At 37.8% G+C, this 10,871-nt stretch overlaps 1 protein-coding gene and 1 long non-coding RNA gene across 2 annotated transcripts; one reads left to right on the top strand and one right to left on the bottom strand.

Moving 5' to 3' along the window:
• Nucleotides 1-1,392: 1,392 nt before the first annotated feature.
• On the bottom strand, nt 1,393-5,633 carry LOC108646159. Its single transcript, XR_001924195.2, has 2 exons — nt 5,445-5,633; nt 1,393-3,086 (listed from the first exon to the last, which is right to left on the bottom strand). It is a non-coding gene; the product is annotated as an uncharacterized LOC108646159 (long non-coding RNA).
• A 783-nt stretch (nt 5,634-6,416) lies between these two features.
• Nucleotides 6,417-9,610, top strand: btg1 (B-cell translocation gene 1, anti-proliferative). Its single transcript, NM_203595.1, has 2 exons — nt 6,417-6,742; nt 9,013-9,610. The coding sequence occupies exons 1-2, from the start codon at nt 6,598-6,600 to the stop codon at nt 9,375-9,377; spliced, it is 510 nt and encodes a 169-aa protein (NP_988926.1). The 5' UTR covers nt 6,417-6,597; the 3' UTR covers nt 9,378-9,610.
• The last annotated feature ends 1,261 nt before the right edge of the window (nt 9,611-10,871 follow it).

The following is a 10,871-nucleotide window of genomic DNA, read 5'->3' on the forward strand; positions in this document are numbered from 1 at the left end:
CTGCAACATTTGACAGTATTAAACATGTTAAACATGAACATCCTCTTTTCTCGACAGATATCGCAGTTCCCTTTTTTTCTTTTTTTTAAAAAGTTGAGCATGGGGTGGGGGGGTGTTACAAACGTACAAGTTTATAACCTTGTCTTTAATGTTAACGTCACGGCTATAAAATATACATATATACATTCTGCCACCACTAAAAAAAAAAAACACAATAAAACAAATGTTTTTCTATTCACTCTTTGTTTTAGGATTTCCAAATAGGTGTGTGTAGGTGGAACAAATGCATGTCACAGGACAAAAGCAATTTTTAGCATTCAGGGTTTAAATGTACAGTACTTGTTCCTCACTTCAAAGTACACAGGAAGGGTAAGGAAATAACAGCTAGCAGCAGCTGAACTATAAAGCGAATGAAAAACAAGCTCTATGCAAACACAAAATGTCAGCTGTACTGGAAAAAAAACACAAAATGGTGCAATTGGTATACTGTATGTGTAGAATTTTTTTTCTAAACATAAACCTATATGGGGTGCAGAGGGTTGGAAAATAACTTCAGTAAGGGCAGCAGGTAGGAAAGTGCCACTTCATAAATCATTAGTGAGGGCAGGCTCACATGGAAATGACGTGATTCCTGTGTCAGCTCCTAGTCCTAATCAGTGTAACAATGGCAGCAGTTATTTAACTGCGGTCTACATGCAACACAAAAATAAACACAATTAATATGAGCTTTGTTCTCCTCCAGACTGGAAGATGATCTTTAACATGTGCCATCAGTTCAACACGCCTCAACACTTAAGGACTCTCATAAATAATACTCTCCTTGCTGCATATACTATTTTGTACAACTGTATTTACTGCCCAGCCTGTCCTCCTACAGATATTTTGATTTTCTCTGAGGTTTAGCCGATGCTCTTTAGCAGCATCTTAAGAAGGAATATAAGAGGAGCATAAACATTATCTCTAATCTCCATCCCCACAAATTTAACTTTTCGTGTATATACCAATCCTTTCCATTTGTGTGCAAAATTAGCCATACGGGCAGATTTATTAAGACACGAATGCTCGGAGCGTTCATTCGAACGAGTGTATTTTCGCCGTATCCAATCCGAATTTTTCCCATTAGGGATTCGAACTCATGTTTTAATGAATCGGCCCCTTAGAGTTGGGCAGATACCCCGCACCAGTAATACAAAATGTGTGCGGTAGACTTAAAACATAAAAGTTATTCAATTATTATTTTTAGTCTTTATATAACTTATGTAGCCTTCCAGCTGTTGAATAAGTAAATGTTTTTCTTTATATGGGGGTCCAGCCTGCTGAACTGCACTTATTCACCCATTTTCTATGATAGTGGTAGGCCACTATTCTACAAATTGAAACTGGTCTATAATGTAAAAGGAGCAATTATATTCTTTAATTAAATAGAAACTACACCAAATTTATAAACAGCAATATAAAATAATGAATCATTTTGAAGAATTATACAAAGGTTTTATATTTTCCTTGTAAAAGGGAAACCGCGCCCAGTTTATAATCCAGCAGTAAGGACATAATTTAGTACAGAACAATAATTACCTGCATATTTTCATTAATACATCAGTGGAGGGTAGTAATTACATTCAGTGTTTTACAAAGAATATTTTAGGCAAAATAAGCCCCTGCCCTGTAAATCTATTGTTATATGTTTGCTGCCTGAGGCACAGGAAAATTAAGTGCCACAAGGTATTGACACAGGAATTAAATCCACACCTTTCTAAATCCAACACCAGTGATTTAACTACTAAGCTAGACCATCTATGCATAGGCTTTTGAAGTTACTATTCCTGATTCTGGAGAACACCTTGGAGCTATTTTGCACAGAATTCACTATGCAAATTAGGGTTCGGATTCAGTTCAGCTAGCCAAATCCAAACATTCTGAAATAGAAGCATCCCTATATGCAGTGGAAACACGAACAAAATATTCATATTTAAAAGAGTAATACTCACAGAGACCATGAAGGCTAATGTTTAAACAATTTAAAAGAAGAATTAAATGACAAATAAATTAGCAAATTATTATTTTTGATAGCAGTTGATTAATTGAGGAGTAAAACTAAATCTGGAAATATAGGTCATCTAGGATCTCGTTGTGGACAGCATCCAGCTTTGTATATACCTCATCCTTTATTCCTTTTCTTTCATTACAAACTAAAGGTAGCAAATTATGTTACTTGCTGCTGACATCAATTACAGTCATCACCCAGCTTGCAATGTCTTTGCCCACACAAAGAGAAATACTGAGATCAACAGAGCTCCTCCCTGTATCTTCATTTTTTCTCCAGGCCTCAACAGCACAAACAAGCAGTAATTTAGTATTACTTATTCATCAGTGCTGTCCATACTCGTACATGAACCATTTATGTAACAAAACAAAGAAGAGAGGGTATTTGATTCTATGTTGCCTAAACATCAATTCCATTAAATTTGGCAGTGGGAATCACATTTACTTGAATGAAAATCAAATGATTGAAAAGGGAAGTGTAACATAAAGCTAAGGGAGAATAGCAGCTATATATTTAGCTGTACTTATCTGCTGTACAAAAGCCTTATGCCCTGTAACAAATATGAGCGCTGTGACTCTAGTTCCCCTTTAGACAAACAAAGCAAAAGGCACAAGCATCTGTAGAAAAGAGAGGTGCATACAAATTACATGCATATAAAAATAGACATAGAATGTATATGTTCTCTTGATTCTTACAGCTTACACCATACTTAACATTTTTTAAAACGATATGTATCAGTATATACAGTACCATTTCATTTTAGCTGACAAGGTCTGAATATGCACTGAGAGCCTTTTTAAAACAGAAGATATTCACATGCCTCATGTTACATACCTAGCACTGCCTTAAAAACCAAATATGAAATGCTTTGACCTTCACTTATGGCATTATAGACTTAATGTTCCTGTGGCCAACTATGTATCCGGAACCCCTTAATAGCACAGATACAGCCCAATAGTTCACAGCCATATATACAAAGCTTGCAGACAGCCTGTTTCAATCTTCTTATACTTCATCAGTGCAAGATACTGGAACATAGCTTCTGAAAGAAAGAACCATACTTGTTAGTATACACAGGATCATGTTAGTGTGTAATAGATTATAGTCATAAAACATTATGTGGTATCTCAATCCTTATTACTGTGTTGCAGAATCCATATGCTCTGAGATTTTGGACAACCCTACCTTAAAAAAGCTATTTAACTTCACTTTCTCCCTGGAAAACACTCTTTTTTAGTGATTCACATACAAAGAGAATGAAATGGACTGTTTTTTTACACCTCTGCGGGTTTTTGCTGAAGTGAGTAATGGTGCTAGTTAGTGTGCAAAGCACTCAGTGTTATTTTAAAAATCCATACACTATGTTAATCATTTGCAGCTTTAAAGCTATGTGAATCTCGCAGCTTTGACTGTCCGAAGCTCATGAACAACAACACGTACACCTCAAACATAGAAATTCTCTGATGAACTGTGGGAAATATTTTTAGAATATGATTCACACTATCACGTGGATGCTTCTGCCAGCCGTATCGTTTAACAAACCTCACAGGCTACCAAAGCTGCGGTTGCACTTCCAGAAACTCTTGTTCCCTTGAGGACTGGGTGTTCTTTAATGCAATCCAATTCCATTTCATTTACCCTCCCCCAGCTAGGAGTGCAGCAAAAGAAAACATGAATGGGAAAAGTTGACCAGGTAAATAACGCTGGACTCTTGGAAAGGATGTCAATCATTTTTAGAAGTTAAAGGTATATATTTTAGCCCTGTTTGTCCACAATAAGCTAAAATGTAAAATAGGGAAAATTGTAATTAGTGCCACAAAAAAGGAGTAAATGCAATACAGCAACTGCTATTATTTAGGTCTTTTCAGCTCCAATAAGAGACTATTTTTTCAAAAAATGTAAAAGGTGGGGGTCAAAAAGAATGGAAATTACTAACACAATTATATACAATAGTGCAGACACCATTTGAACCTGAGCATTCAGAGCTGCCTTTTGACTTGGTTGCATTTGTGTTTTATAATGCAACATGCTGCATTTTTATAACCAGAGAGGTCAATTCTAAAAAAAAATCTTGAATAAACTCAATCAAGGTCTAGCATAATATCCATTAAAACATTTATCAGAAAAAATACAGGACATTGCTTTGCGAACAAAAACGTGCCAAGAAAATCACAATTTTCAATTTACAAAAAAAAAAAAAACTTGAACAATAAAAATACACACCCATTGAGTACACTCCAATTACTGTAATTCCAAGGGCCAACATTTGGATTATCTATTCAGGCATACAGAGACCTGTCATATCAGGACCATAACAATGTGCCAATGTTCTCCTCTTCTAATGGACTTTTTAAAACTGCTTTATTAATATCTATTGAATTTTAGGCCATCAATAGGGGGCCAAATCAGCAGCTAAAATCTGTCCATGTATCACCACCCTTAGACCACATCTTTCCATGTAATAAACTACAAGTAATAGCAGGAAAATTCTACACTACATATACAAACAGCATGGATTGGATCCCAAGTGAATAAGCATCGATGTGGCAGTTCTGAACAGGGCATCACAATAGGGAAAGCCGATACCCAACATTGCTGTAGTTATTTAAGGTAGCTGAGCTTCCATCAGTTGGTACATACAATGCACCTTAGTGATTCCTCAGTCATTCCTAAAGGTGGCCATACATGGGCCATTCTAGCTGCCGATATTGGTCCTTTAGACCAATTTGGCCACTTAACTGTCCATGTATGGGTGTAAACTATGGGCCTGCCCGACCAACATCTGGCCTGAAATCGTCCATATGACAACTGGACAGGTTTGATTTTTCCTACAGCCTTCTAATTCAATCGGCCTAAGGTCCGAATGAGCCCAGTATCGCCCACCCGTAGGTGGGTATGTTACCTTGTATTGTCACCTTAAGTCCCTAGATGTGTCACAGGGGACCCAATTTTTAACCCCTACACTGAGATCCAAAGTAATGAGCTGGTTTCTAATGGCAGCTAGTTTAGGTACAAGGCACTATGCATTTACAAGAGTCCTGATCCTACTACCTAGACAGGTGAATGAGGCGACACATCTGTTTCTGCTCAGACTGACATTCAATTGTATGTAACACTGCTGTTCCATGTAACACTGCTACTGCTGATGGGACAGGGTAAAGGAAATACTGCAGAGTACTAACTGATAAGCAGTTCAGTATATAAGACGTGTTCCTTAATTTAAGGGTGGACCTAAAATATTTTTTCTCTGCGGTCAAATGTGCCCCAGTCTTTAAAAAGTGTATTGCCAACTGAAAACAGGGCTGCCTTGTCCTGCCTTCACATGTTTAATGGAACCTTAATGCGCATTGCCAGGATACAGTATTTATTATACAGTGCTATTTCTTTGTGATTTACTCACAAAGGAGACCGTGGCTTTGTTTCCCACGACACAGCGTCGTGCGACAAGTCGTGTGTAGCTGATACGACAATAAAACCATCGGAAGGAGAGGAGCAAATAATGAAGATCAAGGTATGGGGTTGCACCCCGTTCTGTTTAGTAAATCAGGACATGCCTTTGTTGTTGCAACACAACTCTTTCTTGTTTTTGTCTGCGCCTGCCTTCCGGTGGGGGATGGGCCCTGCCATGTGTCACACTGGGAGACAAAGGAATACTCTATCCGTGCCCTACACCCCCTAGTAACACGAGTTGCCCAACTTATACGGCGGATAGCGTCCCGTTAATATCACAATAACCCGTCGACGCCGCGACTAAACAGGTTAAATACAGTAGCAAATTCGCACATTGCGATCGACGCAACAATAAATCGCAGTTTTAAGATTATAAAGGGTTATTTAAAAAAAAAAACTGCTGGACAGGGGTCTGCAACCTTTACTTCAGAGCACCTTCTCCTAGCACCGCCAAAGGAAAGCAGGGGAAGAGTTTTGTGGGATTTAATCATGCCACGGCAAATAAAACAGCCTGTGTTTATATCCGGAAGTGCAGCGTTCGCTTCGGCCAGACTTTTGTTTACAAAGATGGGGGTGTTCTCACTCTCTCCCATCAGCCCTCATTTGCTTTCCAAAGGGCATACGTCAACTCGCCCTTTTCCTCCCCGCAACAGGGTGACATCATCGTCGGGCGATCCCCCTATTGGCCAGGTGACTCCCCCGCCCCTCCCTGACGCCACATCCTTCCCGACTGGCTTATAAAAAAAACGGGCTGAGAAGCGAGCTGATCACTTCGGGGGCGCAACAACACGCGTTGGGATGTTTGCGCGTAGTTAGAAAAGCACTTTTTGGGGATTTATTATATCGCTTAGCACTCTTCGAGGGATCTGAAGTTTAGGGGGGCAAACAGACCCGATCACACATACACCTCCAAGTCTTATCTATTAACTTGCACGCCATGCCAGGGCGCAGCTTGTAAAACCACCAAGGACGTAAAAGTGAAAAATATAAAAAAAAAAAAATTGTAAAACACGAATAAAAATCCATCAAACAGGACCAAGCGGAGCGCAATAGACGATCCGTGCTGTTCCATCGGTGTTCGTATCGCTGTCGGTCGCGCTCCCATGCATACGCACTATCCCTGGGCCAACATGAAGCCAGAGATCATGGCGGCGGTGAGTTTCATCTCAAAGTTCCTCCGAACCAAAGGCCTCATGAACGACCTCGACCTGCAGACGTTTAACCAGTCTTTACAGGAGCTCCTGGCCGGTAAGATATACATGTACTTTGTATTTGCTGAAATGATTTATATTATAGTTTGTGTGTGACTTGTGAGGGTCGAAGCAGTTCTGTTCGGGCTACAAATCCTATGGCAGCCATGAACAGCCGCGGCCTGGAAATCCCCTACAGCTCATTGAAATCTCTTTCAGAGCTTGACTGGCTTGCAGCCAGCAGAGCCTTACAGAATCCTGGCTAATACCTTCTATACCTTTAGTGGATTAAAGCGAAACTTCACTCAAATACATTTTTATTCCTAATTAAAGAAAATGGAATTTTAAGCAACTTTCCAATATAGATTACATGGTTTTAAATTATTAGTAAATGTACTTAATATCAGTATTTGTTTCTTTCTGTTTTCTGGGACTCTCCCCACACAATGTAACCAGTCAGTCCTCTTTAGCTGGATCTGCTACATTGTTTGGGCTGACAATATAAACAGTTGAGAGGTACAGGTATAGGACCCATTATCCAGAATGCTCGGGACCAAGGGTATTCCGGATAAGGGGTCTTTCCGTAATTTGGATCTCAGCACCTTAAGTCTACTAAAAAAATCAATAAAACATTAATTAAACTCAATAGGATTGTTTTGCATCCAATGAGGATTATTTATATCTTAGTTGGAATCAATTCCAAGGTATCGTTTTATTTCTACATAGAATAAGGAAATCAGTTTTACAATTCTGAATTATTTGATTATAATGGAGTCTATGGGAGACGGGCTTTCCGTAATTCAGAGCTTTCTGGATAATGGGTTTCCGGATAAGGGGTCTAATACCTGTACTGCTTCCATTACACATTTACTAATAGCTGTGTTATGTAGAATGAAAAGTTTCTTAGAATTAGGTTTTCTTTCAGTATGTGAAATAGTTTTCAAGTGGAGATCCCCTTTAACAGTGTTATTTTTTTTTTTTTAAGATAAGGATCAAAGTGCACTTTCACACTTAACATTTTATTGTTTGCTTGACTCTGTCTGAATTGTTTATTATTATTAAGTCCTATGGAGGGCACCTTTTGCCTTGGTCTCCACCTTGAATTGTTTTCCCCTTTACCAATGGGTTTATAATGCGTATGCACCCCCTCCCTTTTGTGGTTGGAAAGTACAGGCTGATGTTTTTCCTTCCTGTCCAGACTAGGCAGAGCACTGCTTTGTATTATTGGCAGACCTCAGCAATGAGCAGGATGTTTGACTTAGGTCTATGCACAAAACAGTATGGCTAGATCCCAGTATCATATTGATGTTACACACTTTCCAACTTGATGGTTTGCATAGTGAAACATAATTTTAAAATAAGTAACAAACACCCCACCCACAAAAATTATACATGTAATTTTAATAAATATCAAGTCTCTTCCTTGTACGCCATTTTAAATTCTAATGTTAGAGGTGCTCTGCATTACTTTTTTTCTTTTTTGCATGAATTCCATTCAGTGGAGCCACAAACAAAGAACACTTGTGATTCTGGCAGTGTTTGGTATTGTGCAAAACACATGCAAATATAAAATTGTTTTAACAAACTGCAGATATTTTGATATTGAACCAGGCTGTTACCACAATACAGATCTGTGCAAGAGTTGAGTATGGCAGTATAACATATGGACAAGGCAATCACACCTGTTTATCTCATCAGCCCCAGCAGTGCCTTTTACTTCATAAAATGTCCATTCAGTATAATAAGACTTGGGTTTGAGCAGCAGCTTTTTTGCTTATGGTATGAGACAGCTCTATAACCAAATAATTATGTATCGGTTACTGATTGCTTTATATGTTACTCTGTATGTCCAATGTATGAAACCCACTTATTGTACAGCGCTGCGGAATATGTTGGCGCTTTATAAATAAATGCTAATGTAATGTAAAATGGCAGTCATGTTATATGTGCAAATTCATTCTGGTTTGTTAGAAGGGCATACATAACAACCCAATGCTTTTCAGTGATCCTGAATTATTTTTTTTCTCCACAGCACTGTTCTAATTCTATACAACAATTTTGTCTACTACAGTCTTGGTTTGTCATTGTAACATCTTACTGTATAGTTAATTGTTGCTTCATGGTGCTACTATCGTTATTTTAATATGGTGACCAGTATGCCGAACACTGCATGTAGTAAACTGAAAATAAGTACAACTGCTCAAATGAATTTTGTTAAAATTTAGGTTTTTGTAGCTGATGCATTTTAAATCTGCCAGTGATAAAATGACTTAATTGTGCAACATTTTTTTTTTTAAAGCTAAATGCAATTTGTCTACTTTTTTCTAGATCACTATAAGCATCATTGGTTTCCAGAAAAGCCGTCAAGGGGTTCAGCCTATCGATGTATTCGGATTAACCACAAGATGGACCCTTTAATTGGAGAGGCAGCAGATCGTATTGGACTCAACAGCCAGCAAATGTTTAAGCTTCTGCCAAGTGAACTTACTTTGTGGGTTGACCCATATGAAGTATCGTATCGCATAGGAGAGGATGGCTCTATTTGTGTATTGTATGAATCTGTTCCAGGAGGTGGTATTAGTCCAAGCAGCAGTGGCTCTCTAGTTGAGAGTAGGATCAGCTGTAAAGATGAACTCCTCTTGGGCCGAACAAGCCCATCCAAAACGTACAACATGATGACTGTATCTGGTTAAGATATGGTTGATGGCTGGATCATCTTGTAGCAGATGGAAACCAATTATTGTTTTTAATTTGGGAGGGCTCCTATGGGGATGGATTGTGAAGTTTATACAATGACGCAGCTGTGAAGATTGGACACAAATAGTGGTAGATCTTTCTGAAGTGAAAGTGCCTTTGTTTAGACAGTGTCTTTGGCAATTTTATAGCCTGTTATTTACGCAAATAGATTTAAAAAAAAAAAAAAAAAACTGCAGAGACCTTTTAAGAGGGTCTCAAACTGTTTACCACTAGACTTTTCGTTTAGTGTTTACATTTGTGTTAAACTTTGAACCCAAAGCTCAATGTTTGTGTAAAAAATTTCTTTTACTTTTTTGAAAAAGTACAGTTTGCACTAATAAACTCAAATGATAATGCTTCTTGCAGCTCAGTAGCAAGATGAATTGTTTCAAATATGAAATAGACTGGAATTGTATATGGCAGATATTACTTGCACTGAAAATATGTATAGTTTGTAAATAGGAGAGATGTGAGCATATTTGAAGTCTGCTACACTTGAGGGTTATTCATATTGAGATATCAGCGTAAATACAACTTAACTCTATTGAACAGGCATTTTGAAATGTGTAGTAAAGGCACTGTCTTAAACTATGGCACACTCATCAGTCAGCTTATCTGTACTTTACTAGCTTGTAGTTTTATAAGATGGAGTAAACTTCTTATTTTTAGAAAGTGGAGTTCTTTGTAATTTCTTGTACTTAATTGGGTCTTTTCCACAAGCACCATCTATTTTGTGAACTTTTATGTCCTTTTATTCGGTAAATTATGAACTGATGTAAATTTGTACAGTTCATGTATATTGATTGTGGCAAAGATGTACAGATTTCTATATTTTGGATGAGAATTTTTCTTCTCTATAATAAATTGTTTCTTAACTTGCCATTTTAACACTTAAGTCTTGTCTAATTGTTTAGTTACATGAGATCATCATCTTTCAGCCCCAGCTGAATTTAGGTTACAGTTTAAAGGATATCCGCTCCAAGTGCAAGCTGAATGTCGGAGAGTTATAAATACGCATTTGGAGATATAATGGCAACCTTTTTCAGACCACTGGGATCATACACTGGATATAGGTTATAGTTGACACAAAACCTTTGTAGTAATCATGCTATATGCATGATTTTAAGATCATCATGATGTGGAAGCAAATACAGGGGCTTATATTTTGTGGAATTTCTTATGACAATCTTCAACAAATTCAGGAATAAAATTATGAAAATATATGAATTGAGGATATAAAAAAATTAACAGTTCTGGCCCAACAATTTGTCAGGCCCCCTTTGGATTTATTCCTCTGAGCAAATGGCATGCTGCACGTTATCAAGGACAGAGTTCTACAGGAAAGCTTGAGAGCCTAAATCAAGAATATTTACCAATATATGGTTCTATTAATCCCATTTTAGGGTACATGATACATTTGGATAAATCCTTGAAACAGGCTTTGTTACAAG

This window comes from Xenopus tropicalis, chromosome 3 (genome assembly GCF_000004195.4).
Source record: "Xenopus tropicalis strain Nigerian chromosome 3, UCB_Xtro_10.0, whole genome shotgun sequence".
NCBI classification, from domain to species: domain Eukaryota; kingdom Metazoa; phylum Chordata; class Amphibia; order Anura; family Pipidae; genus Xenopus; species Xenopus tropicalis.

What these genes read in the sequence shown, in the direction of transcription:
- btg1 (NM_203595.1), top strand. Translation starts at nt 6,598, where the DNA reads ATGCATACGCACTATCCCTGGGCCAACATGAAGCCAGAGATCATGGCG. An exon ending in TTTACAGGAGCTCCTGGCCG is followed by an intron (nt 6,743 to 9,012) that starts GTAAGATATACA and finishes ACTTTTTTCTAG; the next exon opens with ATCACTATAAGCATCATTGG.